At 54.1% G+C, this 23,036-nt stretch overlaps 1 protein-coding gene across 3 annotated transcripts in view; it reads right to left on the reverse strand.

Annotated features, from left to right (window-relative positions):
- Window positions 1–23,036, reverse strand: part of MPPED1 (metallophosphoesterase domain containing 1) — a 93,526-nt gene that overhangs the window by 14,912 nt on the left and 55,578 nt on the right. For all 3 annotated transcript variants that reach the window (XM_011934788.1, XM_011934787.1, XM_011934789.1), the window contains one exon: window positions 18,709–18,934. In XM_011934788.1, coding sequence (XP_011790178.1) covers window positions 18,709–18,934 — 226 coding nt within the window. The remainder of the gene's footprint in view (window positions 1–18,708; window positions 18,935–23,036) is intronic.

Consider the following 23,036-nt stretch of genomic DNA (forward strand, 5'->3'; position numbering starts at 1 on the left):
ACCACCACCTCCACCACCTCCATCATCACCAACATCATCACCACCACCACCTCCATCACCACCACTCTCACCATCACCACCACCATCTCCATCACCAGCACCTCAATCATTACCACCACCACCACCACCACCACTTCCATAATCACCAACACCACCACCACCTCCATCACCACAACCATCATCTTTATCACCACCTCCATCACCACCACCACCACCTCCTTCACCGCCATTACTACCACCACCTCCATAACCACCACCTCCCTAACCACCACCCCCATCATCACCACCTCCATCACCACCACCGCCTCCTCTATCGTATCACCACCATCATCTCCATCACCACCACCATCATCACTCCCATCACCACCATCACCATTACCATCATCATCACCATCATCCACCACCATTATCAATATCACCACAATCACCATCACCTCGTATACCACCACTACCACCATTATTGCTACCACCATTATTATCATAGAGCCCTCCTGAGACTCACCCATGGAGCCTGAATGAAAAACCTTTGGCCTACAGCAGGGTCTTTCAAATTGCATTTTGATGAATGGCAACAGCATTTAAAAAAAAAAAAAAAAGAATAGAAAACATCAGCTCCCCAAGATTTGAGAGTCCATCAAGCCAGGAAAGGGATACTTCAGTTGAATATATTTCTATTTAAATAGCCACCCACATCTACACGGACTGAGTCACAGAGTAAAATGCTTTCCTACCACAGTTCCTGGTGGAGAAGAGCCGACAGTGCCTCATTGGCAGCTCCCAAGGCTGCCCCAGTTCTAACCTGCTGAGCTCACAGCTGGAATTTTCTGATGCCGTGGTCCTAGACACATTCAGAGCCCCACCAGGCAGGTCGGGGGAGTGGGTAAGGTTCTTCTGGGAAGGACTCAGCAGCTTAGAAGCCACTTAGGGTCCTCCCTGGAGCCCCAGCCCCATCAGCCAACAGAAAATGAAGCAACACATTTCGGGTGCTGCCTTCCAAACACAGCCTCCATTTTTCAAAAACCTGATCAAATATTTACAAGGCAGGAGGAAGCCTCATCAGTATGGATGTTCCCAAGAACCAAGAACATGTTGGTTCCCAGGAGCCACGGCAGGGGGCGGTTATTTGAAGGAAACACTCGGAAACATATCAGAGACCCTGTGCACCCCCAGGAGCTGGCCCCTGGTAGAGCCGCTGCCTGTCCCACCTTCCCGTCACCCAGCACCAAGGACCCTTCTTCTAGGGGTGACAGTTTCCTGCCAGCTTCTTGGAAACACATGACCTCAAATCTCGGGGAGCCGGAATCTGCCCTGTTCCCCCACCCCAATGCCCAGAGAGGTTGCTCCACTTCCCAGGGTCACACAGGGAGGCCCAGGCAGAGCTGGATGAAGAACCAGATCTCAACAGGGTAGCGAGTCTGGAATTTGTTCCTTTTTCCCTCCCCATCACACCCTTGCCCATCTTGGGGGCCATGAGAACATCTCCAAATGCACAGAAGGACCAGCCTTGCCTGCAGGATCTGGGGACATGGGGACAGCTGACACCACAGCATTGGGTCCAGGGGCCAGAGGCTGCCTCGTTCTCCTCTACTGGGTAGAAAGGGCACTGAGGTGGGCATTGGACACCCCAGTTCTGCCCCTGGCTGGTCACTGCACCTCTTCCAGCCTCAGTTTCCTCCTGTGTAAAGATGGGGTTAATGATGCCTCCTTCCCCAGTCCTCTTGTTCTCCTCTGTGTCCCACTGCCTGACGCAGGGGAGGAAAGGAGGGAGGAGGAGAGGAGTTAGGAGGATGAGACTGCACCACCACCGTGAAAATGCCTTCCAAATACCCAGGAGCTCCATCAATGGGAAGAGGTGATGTTCCAGTTTTTATTAGAATGTCGCAGGACAGGGGCCGGGTGCGGTGGCTCACGCCTGTAATCTCAGCACTTTGGAAGGCCGAGGCAGGTGGGTCACCTGAGGTCAGGAGTTTGAGACCAGCCTGGCCGATGTGATGAAACCCCGTCTCTATTAAAAATACAAAAATTAGCTGGGCATGGTGGCGCACGCTTGTAATCCCAGCTACTCAGGAGGCTGAGGCAGGAAAATCACTTGAACCCGGCGGGCGGAGGTTGCAGTGAGCCGAGATCATGCCACTGCACTCCAGCCTGGGCGACAAAGCAAGACTCCATCTCAAAAAAAAAAAGGATGTCGGGGGACAGGAGGAGTCAAGTCATGCCCCATGCCCAAGACATCCAGAAGAGACACTTTCCAGGACGGACTGCTCGCTGGTGAGCACCATCCCCAGGCTGGGAAAGGGGGACTTCTCAAAGGCAGGCAGGAGCAGGTGGGTGGGCACGACTGAGTAGACCCCTCAGGGTGACCTCACTCCCAGAGGTCTCTGAGCCTCACACAAAGCCTGGACAGCCCCCAGCCTCCTGTACAACCTTCATGGAAACCACCATCAGGTTCTGCCCTGGGCAGAGGAGACAAAAGGAGCGGACCCTCCTGGAGTCAAAGTGCACAGAGGTCCTCCCTGGGTGCTGTGTGTGGGGATGAAATGACCCTCTCCGTGTCCAGTGAGACCTGGCAGGTGGGATCAACCACTGTGACCGGCAGGCCGGAAGCCTGTGGGGCCCCTGGTGTTTCAGAGGTCAGGGCAGACAAGGGCTCCAGGGGCCCAGTCAGCCCTGATCCAGCCCACCCCTCACTGCCCACACTGCCGCCACGGTCTGAGACTCACGAATGCCCGAGATGCGATGCTGAGGTGCCCCAAGAGCCACTGTAATGGTTGCCAACGCAACCCAGTGCCTGGACCCAACCTCACCACCCTGAGGGTCCACGAGCCCCAATGCCAGCCCCACTGTCCGGGTCACATCACAGCCCCGGAGGAAGGCGGACGGATGCAAATTCCCACTAAGCCATAGGAGGCGGCTTTATGTCCTGAATTTCTGTCTTTCTGTTCTAAAGTAACCATTGGAATAATTTTCTTACAGAATGATAGTTGCCATGACAACCAGAGCAAATTTTCCTTTTCTGAAACAGATGTCTCATTTAGTTGAAAATTAGAATGTGAACAAACCCATGGGAAAAATTAATTCAAACTTTAACAGAGCGCTGAATACAATGTAATCTCTCAGAGGTTAACCCCTTAACAGCTTTTTTGTGCTCTTATGGTAACCTTCGAGTCCCATCTAATTAAGCCCGCTTAGCCAATATAAATGACCTCCTCGTGGCCAATCATTAAACAGTCTCCCGCTGAAGCATGAATTCCAGGTTCCGCTGCAGCAAACAGGGAAGTGGGGAGACACTCGTCTACAGGAAATGGCAGAAGCCAAGCCTGTCCTGCTCGGGTTCTCTGCCTCCCCAGGTAAGGTACACGGCTGCTGGGCAGGTCGTGTCCCCAGGAGTCACTGTAGCAGCCTGGAGTACAGCCATCCCTGACTGTACCCTATTTCCTGGAGTGCTGGGGCCTTGGGGGGCCCTGGGTCATGCTGAGCCCACAGGCACACCTGGGCCCAGGCATGATGCTGAGGGCGGCGTAGGGGCTGCCCTCAACGGGACACTGAGCGGACACCCACACAGATGCAGTGCCCATGGCCTCTCCAGGAACAGCCAGACTCAATCCTCACACCCCTCAGAGAGGCAGCTGCCCCCACAGCCTCCACTCTACAGAGGCAGAAACTGAGATGGGGAGAGGTTCCCAAGTGACATGGTCAGAGCTCAAGCCCTGAATGCTAGTTCCAGGGCCTACCCTCTCTATGTCCATCCCATAATGATAAAAATGTGACCAGGAATCACCCTTGTGCCACCCCACCTCCCCTGCCACCGCCCTGCCCACAGCAAATCCCCTTTCGCAGTCGCTATCATGTCTAGCAGCTCAGTTCATCCTCAGGGCAAAACTGTGGGGAGGCCCCCCGTTTTAGAGACAAAGAAACGGAAGCACAGAGAAGTCAAGCAGTGTGTCCGAGGACACGCAGGAAGCCAGAGGGGCGCGGGCCAGGGCTCAGGGCTCCTGCATCCTGTACCCAAGCTAGCAGCTGACACACGGACGATTCCTGGGGTGCCAGGCCACGGGCTCACCCTCTCCCAAGACGACTTCCTGCTTGCTCCTCTGAGCTCCCTGACCCCTTGCCAGTCCCCTCTTAACCCCGACTGGACAGAGGGGAAGAGGCCTGCACCCCTGGCTCCTGGGACCCCACCCACATGTCCCCTGCACGTGACTCCTCCACTCCTGCCCCTCCCATGGCTCCCTGCTGCCTCCAGGAAAAGCCCAGCCCTCATCCTGGCACATGGGGCTTTAGGATCCGCCCCACCCACCTTCCAGGCCATTCTGCTCAGGCTCCCCACGGAGCTCACCGCCCATGTCAACCTTAACCATCCACTTCCTGCCATTCTGGCCTTTCTGTACCTCCAGGTTTTTGCTCGTGCTAGTTCAGAAATCTGAAATGCCCTTCGTAGCCTCTCCCATCATCCACGACCCGTATTTTATTAAGGCCTGGCTCAAAGGCCACCTCTTCCAGGAGTTTCTCCTGATCACCTGCCTCCCCCCGCACAGGCATGCCCTCTCCATCCTGACTGAGGTCCATCCCTGAACCCCTCCTGCCCAGGCCAGCTTCAGGGAGGGGTTGCTCAAGACGGCCATGAATGAATGGATGAAGAATGAAATGAACAAGCAGGTGCTCTACCCGACAGGCAGGTGGGAGCAACTACATGCTAGCCCTCTTCACTCTGCACCCTCCTGCCAGGAGCCCCACTTCAGAGCCCCTGACAGTCAGGAAGCCCCAAGACCTATATCAGCAATGAAAACAGTTACAAGAACTCTCCACGCCCTCTGCCATCTGCTGAGTGTCCCGTTCTCTCTCCCTCTCCCATGAACCTGCGCTGGGGACTTACGTGTCCGTTTTACAGATGAAGCCTCAGAGGCGAGCCCAGATCCAGGATGCTCACACCCCTCTGCTGCATCTGGACCCCCAGGAAGGCTCACCTCCCCTGGGGGCCCCTCACTGCCTCCCCAGGGCCCCCATTTCCTAGGATGCGGGCTGAGTGCTGGCAACCCTGCTGCCTGCTGGGGTGGCCACCACCATGAAAGCCTTGTGGAGGAAGCAGGGCCTTTTACAGGACCTGCCAGCGGCCAGGTATTCCTATACTTCCTCCTCTTGACAATCCTCTGAGGACAGCTTTGCTGTCTGTACTCTACAGGAGCCGCAGCTCCAAGCAGGGGTGTGACATGTTCCAGCCATGTGGCTGCTGCAGCGGCCCCTGAGCACTCAGAGGAGCCTGTCCAGGTCCAGGTCCAATCTCCTTCCCCCAAGGCCAAGCACTGTCTGTCCTGATCGCTGTTTGTTCTTCCCACCCCAATACCTACCCTCCCCAAAGAGGTCGGGCTTTCCAGGGAGCCAGCCATGGCCACAGCCAATATTAAAAGTGTCTCTGATGAGGATGACATCTGTCGTTGGCCTCAAGTCCTTCCCCAGACACTCCCAGCACCCCAGTGAGGCTGTAATCCCATTCTGCAACAGGGGAAGCTGAGGCTCAAAGATGTCAGAGACGCGCCTGGTTCCCAAGTGAGGGCATGCCTGCATGGAGAGCAGACCAGTGTGTTGACTCCTCACCCCACAAGTGGTGGCTATCTCCTGGGGATGTTCCACTCTCCGAACTTCCTCTGTCGTCTACCCAGCCCTGGTGAGAGGGGTTTGCCCCGACCCCTCCCTCTGCATCTCCTAGGCCAGTGGGCCCAGGCAAAGGCTGGGGCAGATGGACAGCAGGGTCCAGATCCAATGCCCTTGGGGCCCGATGGCTGCCCAAGATGGGGCAGGGCAGTGCGGAGCTGGCAACGCGTCCCCAAAGCCCGTCAATCACACACCTGGTCGGGGCACACAACAGTGTACGGCAAGTCAGCAGCAAGATAAGTGGAACCGAAGAATGGGGTCCTTTGTCATTCCTAATTAATTTCCCCACCCTTCCCATGCACAGAATCATCCATCTTTTGTTTCGCTGGGACTTTGCGGCAGGAGGGAGGCAGACGATTCGTTTCAAACATTAATCTCATGTGGAGCAGTGTGCACACGTGTGTTGAGGGGCCTTCTAGAAAGGAAAACAGCCACGTGAGATCAATTTTATCTGGACAAGCAAACGGAAGATGAAGATAGGAAGGGGGCAAAAGAGAAATCATGGCGGTGTCTGTGTGTGACTGTGTGTGAGTGTGAATGTGTATGACGTGTGTACCCGTGTGTGTGTGTGAATGTGTATGTATTTGTGACTATTAGTGTGTGAATGTGTGTATGAATACGTGTGAGTGCACATACGTGAATATACATGTATGGGTGAATTCATATGTGTATGAATGTGTGTGTGAATGTGTGTGTCCATGTGTATGTGTCTATGAATATGTGTGGGTGTGTGAACGTATGTGTGTATAGGCATGTGTGTGAACGCATGTGTGTATGAGTGTGTGTGTGTGTGAATGCATGTGTGTATAAGGGTGTGGGGGGGTGTGAATGCATGTGTGTATGAGCCTGGGTGTGTGTGTGTGTGTGTGTGTGAGAATGCATGTGTGTATGAGCGTGTGGGTGTGAATGCATGTGTGTATGAGCGTGTGTGTGTGTATGTGAACGCATGTGTGTATGAGGGTGTGGGTATGTGAATGCATGTGTATGAGGATGTGGATGTGGGTGTGAACACATGTATGTATAACCGTGTGGGTGTGGGTGTGAATGCATGTGTGTATGAGCGCGTGTGTGTGTGTGAACGCATGTGTGTATGAGCATGTGGGGGTGTGTGAATGCATGTGTGTATGAGCGTGTGGGTGTGTGTGTGAACGCATGTGTGTATGAGTGTATGGATGTGTATGTGAGTATGCATGCGTGTGTATGTGTATAGGTGTGTGTGTGTGAATTATGTGTGTATATGTGAATGTTGTATGTGAATGTTTCTGTGTGTACGTGATTGTGTATATGTGTGAATGTGCATGTGAGTGTATATGGTATGGGAATGTCAGTGCATGTACATGAATGTGTGTGTGTGTGAATATGTGTGAGTGTGTGTCTGTGTGTGTGTAGAAGCAGCACAGCAAGCTACCAGAGACTGAAAAATTTCTTTGCCTCCATCAGAATTCAACAGATGCAGCACGTTGGGCTCAGAATTCTAAGAAGCCAGCACAGGAAGGAGAAGGTGGGCGGCCGTGGGATCACTCTGGGTGGACACTGCTGGCTGCCTTGGGCCTCCTCACCCATGGCACGTGCCAGCTGGCTCCCAAGCCCCTCAAGCAGCCATCACAGAATGCCCCATTTCCCTGAGAGGCTGAGGCGGGGCTCACACCTGCCCTAGATGACAGGCTCTACAGCCACCCCTAAGCAGATGGGGCAATTCCTGACTCGATCTGGGCTCAAGGCAGGTAGGTCTCCACAATACCCCAGCCGCATGGCTCTGCGGCCCTCACCCTGTTTCACCATCCAGGACCCCGCAAGGGGAGAGGGAGAGTCCTCTTTACAGGTGCAGGACCCAGTGCTCAGCAGGAATCTGTCACAGAAGGGGACAGGGATCCAGGAGCCCAAAGCTCAGCAGGGACTGCCAGAGGCTGGGCCCAGGGGAAGCCAGGCAGCAGCTGCCAAAGCAAACCACCCCCTAGACGGCCAAGGCCAGGAGCTGCCCAAGTCTACACGCCTGAGCCAGACCCGGGGCTGCCTCTTCCTAGGGCTGAGATCTTGACCCAGGTGCTAGACCTAGTCAAGCCTTACCTGACCCGTCTGTAAGATGGGAATGGAGATCATGCTGCCTTGCCCGTTGCTAGGCAGATTACATGGGACAACACACGGGGCAGTCGGCCGAATGCAGATCTCGGGTATGAAGCAGCGGGGAAAGTCTTTGCCTCACCTGCCCAAACAAACTGGGGAAGGCCAGCCTTGTGCTGGAACCACCCAGAAATACAAGGCAACACGCAAGCAGCACTGCCCCAGGTGCATGGGGACTGCTGGCCCCTGGAACCAGAGGACACAGCCCTAAGAGGCTGCAAGGAGGGAGGCCTCGGCCACTTAAATGGGGAGTTGGACTCACCCTCCATTCTCGGTATGCTGGGCCCCAGAGGGCTTCAGGAAAACAGCAGAACAGAAAAGGCCCCCACTGGCCACAGGAAGCAGGAGCTGGAACCCCAAGGCTGTCCCCAGGCCAGCAGACCTGTGTGGTCCAGGAAGCCCCAAGCCAAGAAACTCACGTACAGTGGCCCCTGCTGGATGTGCCCACAGACTGAGGCAGACACAATCCTCCCAGGGAGCACCCCCAAACTGGGCTACACCCCCTAAACCAGCCACACCCCAAACCAGCCTGCCCAGGACTCCCCTAGAGTGCACCTCGCTGGCCAAGAGCCTGCCATCTAAAATGACAACACCCCAACACCTCAGACGGAATTACTGGAGACTAAAACGTAAATGTTTTATAAAAGATTTAAAAGGTTCTTAAGAGAAAGGGCAAAGGATTCCAGGTCAGAAGCTTGGCACTGAGTGCCAGGCCCACCTGTGTCTCACCCAGAGACAGGAGGAGACACCGAGGGCGTGGCATGCTGCAGAGAAGCTGGCAGTCCAAACCAACCCCCGCGGGGCTTCCTGGGAAGGGTGGCATCACCGGCCGCCTTGAAGCCTGGGTGAAGCACGCCATGGGGCAGGGTGGAGAGGGGAGAAAGAGCCTCACCACTGTCACCCATCAGCAGTGACAGCTGAGGGAGTGGGGGCTGCCTCAGGGTCGGCCAGGAATCCCGCCACCCTGCCCTCCACTTCCAGGACTCGACCCCATTCTGGTGGGAGACAAGGAGGAAGCTACGGGGCCGGGAGATCATCCTGTCTCGTTTTTTCTCTAAAATATACACTTATAAAGTTAGAAAGAAGCATTCTGGCAGCTCACTGTGCACACCGGCTGGGGCCTCCATCCTCCCTGCCATGCAGACCCAGCTTGTTCAGTTCCTGCAGGACCTCTCACAAGCCACTTCCCTGCTGGGGTCTCAGACCCCCCAGCTATAAAATGGGGACAAGAGTCTAGGCCTCCCTGACTGTTTCAGAGGACAGGGCCTCCGGGCCAGCATAAGACAGGGACTGTCAGTACAATCACATCAACCCCTGGCCCCGGGCTCTTTCAGGGTACAGATTTCAAGTTCCAGGCTGCTCCGTTCTGGCTCCATCCACCCCGCAGGCCTGCTAAGTGCACAAAGGGAAGGGAAGGGAAGGAACAAACGTCAAAGGCCAGCGCCGCAACCCACCCCAGCCTCGTCCCAGGGGCCACCTGGCTGCAGCTCTGTCCCATGGCTGTGGGCGGTAGACAAACCACCCGTATAGCCCCCGTCCCCTAGCCTGGGCAGTCATAAACGTTGAGTAGCAGGCGTGTGCACGCCCACCATGTGCCAAGCAGTACACACACAGGACCTCCTTCAATCCTGAGGGCAGTTCTGCAAAGGGACTATCCCTCTTGGCATTTCACAGAAAGCCAAGATTCTGACCCAAGGTTAAACAGCTGGGAGCCACGTACCAGGACATGTATTCCAGAATGGTCTGGAGCAGCCCTGGCTGTTTGAAGAGGGCTGACACCCCAGGCCGCTGGCTCCCACAGAGAGGTGCAGGGCATCCTGGCACCCCTGCCTGGCCTTGAGGTCCAGCTCTGCCGGGAGACAGTGAAACCCCTGAGCCGAGAATCAGGACCCGAGCGCAGATGCCCAGCAATGGGCCCGGCAGCCACTTCTCAAAGTTTAATGTCTCAGCAGGTTTGGATCCCTTCTTTCAAAATACCAGAAGTAATTAGACCAGATGGACTCGCTGCGTGCCAATTTCACTCTCTCCCTCACTCTTTTTTTTAAATCAAGGCCGTTTTCAGTTAAATGAGAACAAAAAATGCATCCAAAACCCATAAATGAATACGGTATGTATACGGATTTTTTTTAACACTTAGGATTTTGTACCAGCTGAGTTCTTCCTCTTCTCCTGCAGTTGGTTCCCGCCCCCTTCCGCTAAGCTGCTCTCAGCGAAGGCCCGACGCCGTCTGCACCTGAGGGTCCACAAACGGCCTCCCTGAGCCCTGGAACGTCACCACACCCTGGGAGGGAGCAGCACAAACATGCTACCCTAATGAGACTTTCATCCCTTCTTGCCCAGACAGACTGAAAGACTTGGTAAGTGCAGGGTGCAGCAGTGGTTATGGCCCTTCCCCTGGTAGTGATGATACTGTGATGGAGACCTTCTTCGGAGGGCAGGGCCCAGGATCCAGGGGACACAGAAGGGGGCATCTGGCTTTCAGCTTGAGGGTTAAGGGGATGGTATCAAGGGGGCGACATGGCAAGCCAGCAGGGGGCACAGTCAGGCCTTGCTTTAGAGAGAGCAGCACAGAAGAGGAAGAAGGAACCAGAGGGGAGGGAGCTGGTGACAAGCCTGGGAGGAGACCCCAGAAAGGTTCAATCACAGGAGAATAAACCAGGCTTGGATTTTAACTGAGTCCCCACAGCTTGCCATCCATCCATCTGGTCACTCATTCACTCATTCATTCATCCAACAAATACTTATTAAGAGGAGCCAGACTCTGTACTGAGGACTGGAGTTAGGTCCATGAGAAAGGGAGATCTGGGTCACTGCCCCCATGAAGCCTCAAATGCTCTAGTAGGATAAAGAGACCATAAATCAACTGCCAGAGTAATAAAGACAGGGTAGTCCTACACTGAATGGCACAACGGAGCAGGAGAGAGAAGCCAGACACAGACCTCATGTGTCAGATAATGGTGGCAGGAGTAAAGAGGACAGGCTTTCTACACATGCTGCTGGGCCAGGAGGGTGTCCATGTGGAAAAACCCTGAACAAGATCCCTACCTCACACCATCAACACAATCATTTCCAGTGGATCCAACACCTGAACATAAGAGGCAAAACAACAAAAGTTCTGGAAAACAATATAGAAACAAGGCCAGGCGAGGTGGCTTATGCCTGTAATCCCAGCACTCTGAGAGGCCTAGGCAGGTGGATCACTTGACTTGAGGTCAGGAGTTTAAGACCAGCCTGGCCAACATGGTGAAACCCTGTCTCTACAAAAATACAAAAATTAGCTGGGCATGATGGCAGCTACCTGTAATCCCAGCTACTCAGGAGACTGAGGAGGGAGAATCACTTGAACCCAGGAGGCAGAGGTTGCAATGAGCCGAGATCATGCCATTGCACTCTAGCCTAGGAGACAGAGTGAGACTCCATCTCAACAACACAAAAGAAACAAGTCTTCATGATTTCAGAGAACAGAAGATCACGGCAATAAGGTACCAAAAGCATTTATCACAAAGAAAAACATAAAGATATTTGACTACACCAAAATTTAAAACTTCTGTTCACCCAAAGGCTCTGCTAAGACAGGGGAAAGACAGGTCACAGAGGGGGAAAAGCTATTGGTAACATCACAACTGAGAAAAGGCTCATACTCATAATCAGAATACATGAAGAATCTCCACGAACCAGTAAGAAAAAGACAAACAACCCAATTATTGTTTTTAATGGACAAAAGACTTGAGCACTTCCCAAAAGAGGAAATCTAAGTGGCCAATCAACATGGGAAAATATTCTCGGCCTCACTGGTCATTAGGGGAATGCAAATGAAAACCACCCAGAGACACTGCACCAGCACACACCCATGAGAATCAACCCACTGCAAGGACTGAATGAGAACATGTGAGCAAGCACTGAGCAGGGGATCTGGCTTGTGCAAAGGCTGGGTAAGCAGAGGACTCCAACAGTCACAGGCCCCCGCTCCCAATAGTTATAGGCCCTTGTCAAACCTGAGCTCCTGGGAGGCAGGCTTGATCCATTTCAGGGTCTCCCAAGCCCTGCATAGAGCCAGCACATGACAAACCACAATGGGCCTCAGAATGTGTGATTCAACAAGCAAGGAAGTCAAAACCATTACGATCTAGCCACTGAGGACTGCTTGAGCCCAGGAGTTTGAAATCAGTCTGGGCAACATCATGAAACCCCATCTCTACAGATAGTTTTAAAAATCAGCTGGGCGTGGTGGTACATACCTGTGGTCCCAGCTACTTGGGAGGCTGAGGTGGGGGGATCACTTGAGCTCAGGCAGTCGAGGCTGCAGTGAGCTGTGACGGTACCACTGTACTCCAGCTAGGGCAACAGAGCAAGACCCCATCTCAGGGAAAAAGAAAATCTGACCTACCAATCTCCCAAACAGAATATCTCTTAGTGGTAGCAGAAGAAAAGCCAGTTGCTATAACCATATGTTTGCTTTTTGCTTCCCCTTCTTAGCTTGCTATGTAAAGCCCTCAATATCAAGGCTAGCCTCCAAGTCTAGCAGAGAGAGGACCTCCCAGGAACGGGCCCATGCATCCCTCTGCTTAAGGGGAATTGCCAGCCACAGGCAGAGGAACTGTGGCCCTGTAAGGGGGAAGGGGCTGGAAGGACACTAGGCCCACCCACAGCAGACCCCCTGCTTGCATGCCCCTCGTGATGGGCAGCTCACTACTTGGTAAGGCCACATCACCTCTCCCCTGGACTCCTGACTATGTAGAGGAGTCTTCCCACACTGGTGAGACTGCCTCCTGTCACTTGCCTCTGTCCCCTGCTCTGCCGTCTACCTCCTAGGGCCACATGGTGAACACATCTGCTCCTCAACCCGGTCGGCCCTGCCCACATGTCCAGCTGCAGCAGCTATTAGGTCACTCGTTGCTAGTGTTTATTCCATCTCTCCTCCCTGCCTGCTGGTCTAACTGTGCTTCTAAAGCTGGAGGAAATGCCTCCTGTAGTCCACGTGGTAGCCAATATGTTGAGGGCAGAGGGGAAAGAAAAAGAAAATCTGGAACATCTGAACTTCCCAATGATCACAAGCAGCTCCGTCACCTGCACCCCCCGAAAGAGCCGCCATATGCCCAGGCGGCCGGCGCCAGGGGCGCAGAGTGCCCCAGCCAGAACTTCGACAGACAGCTGGGGAGGGGGTGCACAACACCCACACCCCACTCGACACCAGGCAGGATTGGCAGCCAGGCCGGGGGGTTCTTCAGCCATGAGTACTTTTTTAGGGGCTGGTTAATGCCACTTTCAATTGTGTCGCTTCTAGCATCACCTGGGGATACCGGCAGCTGAGTGTCCCTCTCCACTGAGAGACTCTCGCAGGGTAGTGTCCTGCGCTCCCCAGATCACGTCACATCACCTTCCCAGTTGCTTGGAAGCCCAGGGCTCAGAGAGGCTACCTGACACACTCAAGGGAGAAGGCCGACCTGCAAAGTCCTGGCTACCAGCAGCATGGTGGGTGGACGGGGGTATGGCCAGGGACCTGGATTCTGGCGGCACCAACACGATCTGGCTGCCCAGCCTCTGCTCTCTTGCTGTCATCCACCCAGACCCCTGGAAGCCACACTCAGCTCTGTGGTCCCCAAAATGCCCCAGGCCCTCTCAAGCCTCCTGGCCTTTGCCCAGGCTGTTTCCTCTGCCTGCCACACCGTTTCACCTGCACTTAGCTGCCTGTATCTATTCACCCTCTGGCTCTTCCCACAGGAAGCCTCCCCTAACCCCAGCACCCAAGGCCCCTCCTTCATGGCTCTTACTGATGATGGAATTAGCTGTTGACAGTCTCCCATGAGAATGTCAATCCCATGAAGGCAGCGGCGTCTGTCTGTCCACACCATGTCCCCAGGGTCTCCCTGGCACTCCGTACAACCTTGATGAATGAATTAACAAGTTTATTCCTGAGGGCATGAGGACATCAGCTCGATCCCCAGGCCTCAGTCTCCTCAGGGGGCCAAAAGGGCCTGTGTGCACCCAAAGGCTGTTCTGAGGACGGAGACCTGCCACACGGGAGGCATTCAGAAAGGCCACTGAATGGCCTCCGCCCTGGAGCAGGAAGAGCTAGGACCGGGAGCCTGAAGGGTCACCCCCCAGGTGTCCTGGGCAAGCCACATCCCTCCCTGGACCTCTACCTGCCCTTCTGTAAAATGGAGTAATTGCAGGCCTAGCCCTGCCTTGGAGTTTGTGGAATAAAACTAAATGGTTATTCTCTTCCTGGCTCCCCAAGGAGCACCCCAGTGATAATAAATGACCGCAGCCACTCCCCAGGGCCTTCCTTTGAGCCAGGCCTTCACCTGGATGGGCCCACGCAGACCTCACAACCCCCCAACAAGGCAGGCACTGTCATTTCCCCACTACACAGAAAGACCAGAGAAGCTGAGCCACCTGCCAAAAGTCACACAGCTGAAAAGTGGTGGTTTCCCAATTTGAACAGTCTCCAGTACTCAAAGGCCCTTGTCTGGGACCTCATTGGTTGCAGGGAAGGTTCATTGAGACTGTATCTATTGTGAGGTCCAGGGAGATGACAGCAGGCACCTGCCGAGGACAGGGAAGATGGGACAGTCCTGCACCTCCCCACCTTCCCCTCTGCTCCATGAGGAGGCTGTGGCAAGATGAGACCAGGTCCTACATCTGCCCACAGCCTCCAGCCACCAGGTGGTCACCATGTGGCACCAACCAGGGCAGCCCAGGGGTTTCCCAGATACTCTCTGCTGGGGCATGGTGGCAGGGACCCAGCCTCCCAGGGGACGGTAGAGGCCAGAGTGGTTCGGTGTCCATTCCGTGGCACCACAGCGGCAGACGCAGGCAATCTGCTGACACCAGTTGGAAACTGAGTGAAACTTGCCCAGCAAACGAGCCCAGGTCTCACCTCCACCACCTGCTCCCAGCCCCAGACAGGGCCTGAGAGGAACAGGAGGAGCATCAGCTCACAGCCTTGCTTGTGGGACGGAGAGGAGGGGGCGTTCAGCCCTCGGTGTTAAGGGTTGTCAAGCGACACAACGCAAGAGCCTGGCACAGAGCCTGGTACATAACAGAGGTTCAGACATGTGGGTCTTCCCCTGCCTCCTGTGCCTGTGGAAATCTCATGCCTCTTTTGGCCCCAGTTCAAATGCCCTCTGCAACAGGGAGTCCTCCTGGATCTCACCAAACCCTTTCTGGGGCAAGGTCACATGGACCCTGAACCCATCTCCTGGGCTCGAGTTCCCCTGTCTGTCCTTCGGCTTCTGCCACTCCCTAGCATGGCACAGGCTGTGTGTGTGCACCCAGCGGGTAGGGGGTCAGGGAGAAAGAAATGGCACCGCCTGCTTGTGCTCGGACCCTGGGGTAACCAGGAATGGGACAGCCCAGAACGGCTCACACTGGAAGACACAGAAGCAAAACCGGAAGCCACTGGTGGCTGGAACTCAGAGCAGCTGGACCACAGCAGGACCACAGGCCGGTCTCACTTGGTCCTCAGGCCCACGACCACAGCAGTGCCAGGACTTGGCCTCCGCTGGCAGACGGCCACGGGCAGGGCCCACTCCTGGCCTTTAGTTCGCTCCTGAGCCCAGGGAGCCAGTGGTCAAAGGGGCTCTTCGGAGCCCAGCTGTAGGGTGCACAGAGCTGCACTGTGTGGGGAAGTGGGCAAAACCCTGAGTGATGCCTGGCAGCCCTCCTGCCCACCATCCTCCACCCAACACACTGGGTGCTGGGCAAAGCTATGCTGGAAGAGTAAGCTCTGCAGCAAACAACAAGAATGAGGTCTCTGTAGTGGCACCAGGCTCAGCCGAACCCTCCTGGCAGCCTTACAACCACCCTCTGGAGGAGCCACACTCTCACTCTCATTTTGCAGAGGAGGAAACTGAGGCACAGAGAGGTTAAGTGACTCACCCAGCATCACACAACTAGTAAAAGATGAGTCTGGCTAGGCACAAAGGCTCACACCTGTAATCCCAGTACTTTGGGAGGCCAAGGTGGGTGGATCACCTGAGGTCAGGAGTTCGAAACCAGCCTGGCCAAAATGGTGAAACCCCATCTCTACTAAAAATACAAAAAGTAGCCGGTCATGGTGGCAGGCTCCTGTAATCCCAGCTACTCAGGAGGCTAAGGCAGAGAACTGCTTGAACCCGGGAGCTGCAGGTTGCAGTGAACCAAGATTACGCCACTGCACTCCAGCCTGGGCGATAGAGCAAGACTCCATCTCAAAAAAAAAAAAAAAAAAGGTGAGGCCAAGATTTGAGCCCAAACAGTTGGGCTCCAGAGCCATGCTCTTAACCTCTACAAAATCTAACTTAACCAAAAAAGCAGTTCGCTGAGGAGACAGGTAAAAACCACTGGGCAGAGATCAGTCCAGATTCCCAGGGACTGCAGGCCTCCGCCTCTAACCATGCTGACCCCTACCTGCCCACCTGCCCACACACACCTGACACTCCAGACTTTCCATCATGCCTGGCTCACCCCCAGGCTGTTGCTTGCTGGTCCTCCTCCTAGACTGCCCTCCTGGTCTTCGGCCTATCAGACTTCTCCAGATCTGAGCTCTAGTGGCCTGTTAGGCAGACTCAACCATCTCCCCTCCTCTCCTTGTCCTTGGCACTGACCTCATCACATCCTTGAGTGCCCAAAGGTCCTTGTCTGGGACCTCACTGTCTGCAGGGAGGATTCACCAAGAACCTGTACATCGTGAAGTCCAAGGAGACGACAGCAAGCACCTGCCAAGGCCAGGGAAGAGGAAACAGCCCTGAACCTCCCAGCCCTCCCCGCTGCTCCATGAGAAGGTCATGGCAAGATGAGACCAGGTCCTAAATCTGCCCACAGCCTCCAGCCACCAACCAGGGCAGCCCAGGGGTTTCCCAGATGCTCTGTGCTGGCAGTAGCTCTCTCTGAAGTCTCTCCACCCAGGCAGGCCCTTTGTGCCTCTAAAGGGCTCCTTAGCCTCGCTGACTGTGCTGCTTCCTGATAGTGCAGCCTCAGACCACGTTACTCCCCCTGTCTGGGAATGCCTTTCTCTTCCCTCAAGGCTCAGGTCACTCCACACCCTCCAGGGAGCCTTCCAGGATGAAGCCACACTTTTAAGCGTATGTGATCTTGCCCTTCCACGTATGAAGCCCATCTCACCCTGCCAGCACTGGACACCCTGTGGCCGATCATTCTGTCCACCTATAGAATAGGGATAATAAATCAATCCTCACAGGGCTGAGTAAGGATTAGAGATAAAGTTTATGGAGCCTTTAGCCTAGGGCATAGATTACTGTAATTGCCGGAAATTATTTCCTGCCATCACCATTATCATCATCACCATTGCCTTCTCCTTCATCATCATCATCACCATCATCATCATCACCATCACCATCACAATACCATCATCACCAACACCACCATTATCACCAACATCACCATCACCACCCTCACCATCATCATCATCACCATCACCATACCATCATCATCACCAACACCACCATTATCACCATCATCATCACCATCACCACCCTCACCATCATCACACCACCATCATCATCACCACCATTACCATTATCACCATCACTACCCTCACCATCATCATCACACCAGCATCATCACCATCATCATTATCAACATCACTACCCTCACCATTATGATCACACCAGCATCATCACCATCATCATCACCATCATCATTCTCACCACCATCATCATTGCCACCATCATCACCATCACCACCATCATCCTCCTCATTACCATCATCACATCATCACCACCATCATCAGCATCAGCATCAGCATCACCATCATCATCATCACCATCATCATCACACCATCATCACCATCATCAACACCACCATCATCATCACCATCATCACCACCATCATCACCATCAGCATCAGCATCACCATCATCATCACCATCATCACACCATCATCACCACCACCACCATCATCAACACCACCATCATCACCACCATCATCATCAGCATCAGCATCACCATCATTATCATCATCACTATCATCACACCATCATCACCACCACCACCATCAACACCACCATCACCACCACCACCATCAACACCACCATCATCATCACCATCATCACCATACCATCATCACCATCACAGCCATCATCACCATCACCATCACCACACTCACTATTATGATCACACCACCATCACCATCATCATCATCACAATCATCATTCTCACCATCATCACCACCATCATCATTACCATCATCACCATTACCATTATCACCACCATCACCATCGTCACCATCACATTACTACCATCGTCACCATCAGCATCATCATGATCATTATACCACCATCATCATCACCACCATCATCATCATTACCATGATCACATCATCACCATACTATCAACACCATCATAATCATCACCACCATCACCACCATCACCACCACCGTCCCCATTATTATCACCATCATCATCACTATACCATCAGCATCATCACCATCACCATCACCACCAATATCATCATTATTACCATCATCATCTCTCCCAGCCCCTGACATATGCATCTTTTTTGTGTGGAGCAGGAAGACAGCATTAGGGAAAGATTCCTAGCATTACAGAATATTCATTAAAGGCAGGGGTTCTGGAACCAAATTGCTTGGGTTTAATCCCAGCTCTGCCCCTTCCTAGCTGTGTGACCTTTGGCAAGGTCCTCGCCCATTCTGGGCCTCAGTTTTCTCACCTGTGAAATGGAGATAATAGTACCTGCCTGTAAGTGAGCTAGTATCGCACACAACATAACACAGGGTACAGCTGATAATACTATTTTCAGTGAGATATAGGGGAAGAGAGGCCCAGAGAGCAGCAGTCACCCTCATACAGAGGGTGAGGGGGCAAGATTCAGTCCTGAGCCTCGCATTCGGAGCTCCCTGCTGCTTCTCCCACCCCCTGCACTCAGCCTCAGCTCTGGTCTCGCCAGCAGGCAGGACCAGTGCCCAGGCCCACTCACCACGGGGAGCCGTAGATCCGGAAGCCCCGCACGGTGACCTCCGAGTCCTGAAGGTAGATGCAGTTGGTCAGCAGCGACTGCACGTTCTCATAGTTCTCCGGCTTCAGCTTCGACACAGATGGGAAGTAGTAAAAGTCCTGCTTGATGAGGTCGGCCATGAACTCCTGGTCAAAGGTCAGCTCGTGGTTGCCTGCGATCACGATCTTATACTCGTAGGGCAGGCTGCCTGCAGGGGCGGACACAGACAGACACGCAGCACACAGCTATCAGCTTTTCCAGAAGCCACAGCATGGCTGAGAGAGGGGCGGCCAGGAAGAAGCTGCTGGAATCGCTGATGGGGTACCTGCTGCCAGGCCCCCAACAGGTGTCTTCATCAGATCAGAGGAGGCAGCAGCCTGATCACTGTCCCCATGGTCCTGCCTGCCCGGGCCTCCACTGGCCGTCGGCCCCTGAGATCATCGGGAGGAGGCTGGACAGGTTCCTCCCAGGCCGCTAAGCTGCAGAGTGCCTGGCCTTATCCTGGGACTTCTCTGCCTCCGTTTCTTCTTTCTGGACTAGTTGTCTACTGGAAGAAGACCCCTCAACCTGCACCCCTAGTCCTAGCTATCACCGACCTCATCGTCCCAGGCCCCTACCCCCTGGGTATCTGGGACTCTTTATCCTCCACTTTCCGAAAGGAATCGCAAGGTCTTTGCAGAACCCAGTTCAAAGGTTTGGAGACCCCACACTCAGTAAACATTATAGGGCCTACTCCCGCTGCCATGGAAATTCAAAGCCAAAATGCACTCTAGATGGAATCAAAACAAAAATGTCTATGTATGCAGCCACCGAATTACAAGAGTGTCATTTTAGCTTTGCCGAGTGCAAACTTTTGGGTAGTTCTTCCAAGGTACACATCTTTCTCTGGGGTCCAGTTTTACAGATGCCCTAGGCAGGAGTGTGCACTGCCACCCAGGAGACCGGCTGGGGGCTGACTTCTGGACAGCTGCCTGGCAGGCTTCACCCACCAGGCTGGCTCTATACAGGAACAAGACCACCACGGCTCTTCGGTCTCAGTAAATGCCACTCGCCCCTGTGCCCCCTACTCCCTCTGAGAGCCAGCCTGACCCCAGGCTCAGGCCCCTGACTCCCCAGTCCCCACCAGCCTCAGCTGCTGGGCTCTCATGGGCCTGGAGAGTCAAGATGGTACCTGTAAGCCCTGATTTAGATAAAAAATGAAATGTTGAAAGTGCACTTGGAGACCCAAGCCTTTCTCCCGGCCCCTCCTGGGCAGAGAGTGCCCTGGTGGGTCAGGCAAGTAGCATGTGAAGGCACCAGCACAGCACAGGGGCCTCAGGGAGATGGGGGCCCAGACAGGAAAATGGTGACATTTCATAACCAGTTCACAAAGCAGTAACTGTGGCTAACAGACCGACACCTCGTGAGGCATCCCCTCTATCCCTGGGAGACCATGACCTTCATCTGCTAAGTCACACACAAGGCAAGGTGCTCCAACACTCCTCTGGCCATCAGGCTCCACTGAGCCCCTTCCCTGACACCCCCTTCACTCCTCACCCTCCCGGGCAATGCCCAGCAGCACGGGCACCGTGCTCTGTCCCCTGGGACAACACAGCAGCCCAGGAACAGCAGAGCCTTTTCCGCCAGGACCAAAACCTCTACCTCTCCCGCTGTGTGAGCATTCCATGGGGAACCGAACTCCAGAAATGCCTCTGCTCCAAATACTAAGGATTGGTTTTCTTATTGGAAACGGATGCTCGCAATATGGGCTGAGACTCAGAAGATGTGCCATCACACTCAGCTCTCAGGAAGCACTCTGGGAAGAGCTCGCCTCCCCATCCCTTATGTGAGCTGCCGGGAAGGACAGAGTGAGGTTTACGGCAGTGCATGTCCTATAACTACAGCCATTATTATATCCTAATTGCAATGAAATAGAAGAGTCCCAGAGCCCCTTTATAAGCTTCTTCTCTACTCCCAGCTAGATAAGACCTACGCCGTCTGTCTAACCACATGCCCTATGGCCACGGCAAATGACCAGTTCCCAGCCTGGCCAGGGAGGGTAAGCCAGGGCAGTGAGAAAGGGAGCCCTGAGGTGAGACAGAAGTTTTCTGCGAAACAGGAAGAAAATCCCAATCTACTCATAGCTGACTCACCGACCACCCCAGACTGCTTTACAGGTTTGAGAAAGCACTGCTCTTTCTTCTTCAGGATTTATCAACTCCAGGGCGGGGGTCCACTGGTACATAGCAGGCCACAGAATCTCAGCTCCAGCAGCCTAGATCCCAGACCCATTGTGCCACCAACAAGCTGTATGACTTAGCTTCCCTGTGCCTCAGTTTCCTCACCTGTAAAATGAGAAAAGTAACAGCTACCTTGCAGGACTGTTGTGATATTACAGAAGATAATCAATGTACAAAACTTTTGATGTTCACAAAAACCAAAGAGCTTCCCTGGGCCGCAGTTTGCAAACTAGAAGCAGGCAGGCCAGACCCACGCACAGACATATTTTGTTTGGCACAACTTTTTTTTTAAAACTTGAACTTGTTGCCAACATCAAAAATCTGAGACATTCCTAATAACACTTCATTACTTCTGTTTTCTAAACATAAAGGAATAAATACAATTTAACCTCCGGCCATCCCAGTCCAGTCAGGAAGTGCTGAGTGTCTGTGTCCCCTTGGACAGGATGAATGCATCCAGCTGGCCCCAGTCCCCACCTGTCCCTACCGTCTCACACCTAGTCCACTTCATTCATTTGAAGGTACTGCCCACTCCTAACAGGCATTTGGGTTTCTGTCCCTGGGCACGTGAAGGGAACAGCCTGGCCCTGGTCTGAGGTTCTTCCAATCAGGCTGCTGGGATGAGATTCTCCAAGCCCCTTCCACCTCCCCGACCCTCCTCTTGTTCATCAGGGCCCACCCTGGCCCAGGAGTGCTGGGAACTCTGCTTGCTGTGCTCTTGGGAGAGCTCCAAGAACATGGAGGCAGACGTGTTTGCTTCCCCCAGCTCTGTCCCTAGCAGGCCCCAGCAGGAGTCTGGCGAATGAAGCCGCCCACAGCCCCACAGTGCGACCAGGCATGGTATGGAGAAGCCCTCTCCGGTGAGGCTCAGACTGCGGAGAGGAGGGAAGAGGACTGCGTGGGCCTGAGCAGCTGGCGGTGGGCCGGGGAGGACACAGCAGGAAAGATGGCCACTTCCGGGCCTCTGGTGGAGAGCTGAGCTCTCATTTCCCTAGAGCACCCCCAAGGTACTTGGTTCTATTATCTCCTCTTTGCAGCTGAGGAGAATGAGGCTCAAAGGCTGGGAAACCCACCCAGGCCCCACGGCTGTGGAGGGGACGCTGGTCCAGCTGACCCCACACCTCTGGACGGGTGCCTCAGACTCCTCCAAGGCCAGCAGACCCAGAGTCAGTGTGCAACCCCTCATCGAGCCCCTCCCCAAACACACTGCAGCAAGGAGGCAGTCAGAACCCCCAGCTCAGGTCGGGGGTGGCCACCATCACTGCCTTCGGCTCTGATTCACCGCATTTCCACTTCAGATCACCCATCCATCCTGCCGCCCAAGCTGGGGATGTGGAGCCCGCGCTCAGGTATTTACGTCATGTCTTTGACTGGGAGTGTTACTTAAGCAAATTAGCAAATTACTCCAACTGTACAGTTCCATTTATTTCTGCAGCTCCCGACTACTGGGGGTTGGGCGGGGCACAGGAGCTGTCAGCGCTCCCCTCTTCTTCTCACTTCAGCAGCGGATGACTGAGGCTTCTTCCCTCCCAGAAAAGGGTGGATGGGGCACAAGGCCGAGCTCCTGTACATAAAGCTGGGCAGCAGGGCAGGAGCCACCACCTGCTGGGGTGACACCCTCAAACACTGTCTGTTCCATGGCTTGGAGGCAAAGGGACATCCACTTATGAACACAGAAGCTGTCCAGCACCACATCCCTCTGAGTCCAAAGTCACGAGTATGCCTGTGGGTGTCCACCTGGACTTGGCAATTCACCAGCTGTGCATAACCTTCACAGACACTTAACTGTTACTATGCCCAGGTTACATCAGAGAAAACTGAGGCCCAGGGAGAGGTTGCATAAGATCACACAAATCAATAGCAAAATGACTGACAATTACAGAGGACAATGGACATTTGGTAGACCCTATGGCAGTATCCCGAGGTGCACTCTGCACCATCATGCTACCCTGACTCTCAGTGGATGGATGGATGGATGGATGCATGCATGCATGGGTGGATGAATGGTTTATAGATATGGATGCACACATGGATAGACAGATGCATGCATGGATGGATGAATGGTTTATAGATATGGATGCACACATGGAT

This window comes from Colobus angolensis, unplaced genomic scaffold, assembly GCF_000951035.1.
Source record: "Colobus angolensis palliatus isolate OR3802 unplaced genomic scaffold, Cang.pa_1.0 Scaffold138, whole genome shotgun sequence".
Taxonomy (NCBI): domain Eukaryota; kingdom Metazoa; phylum Chordata; class Mammalia; order Primates; family Cercopithecidae; genus Colobus; species Colobus angolensis.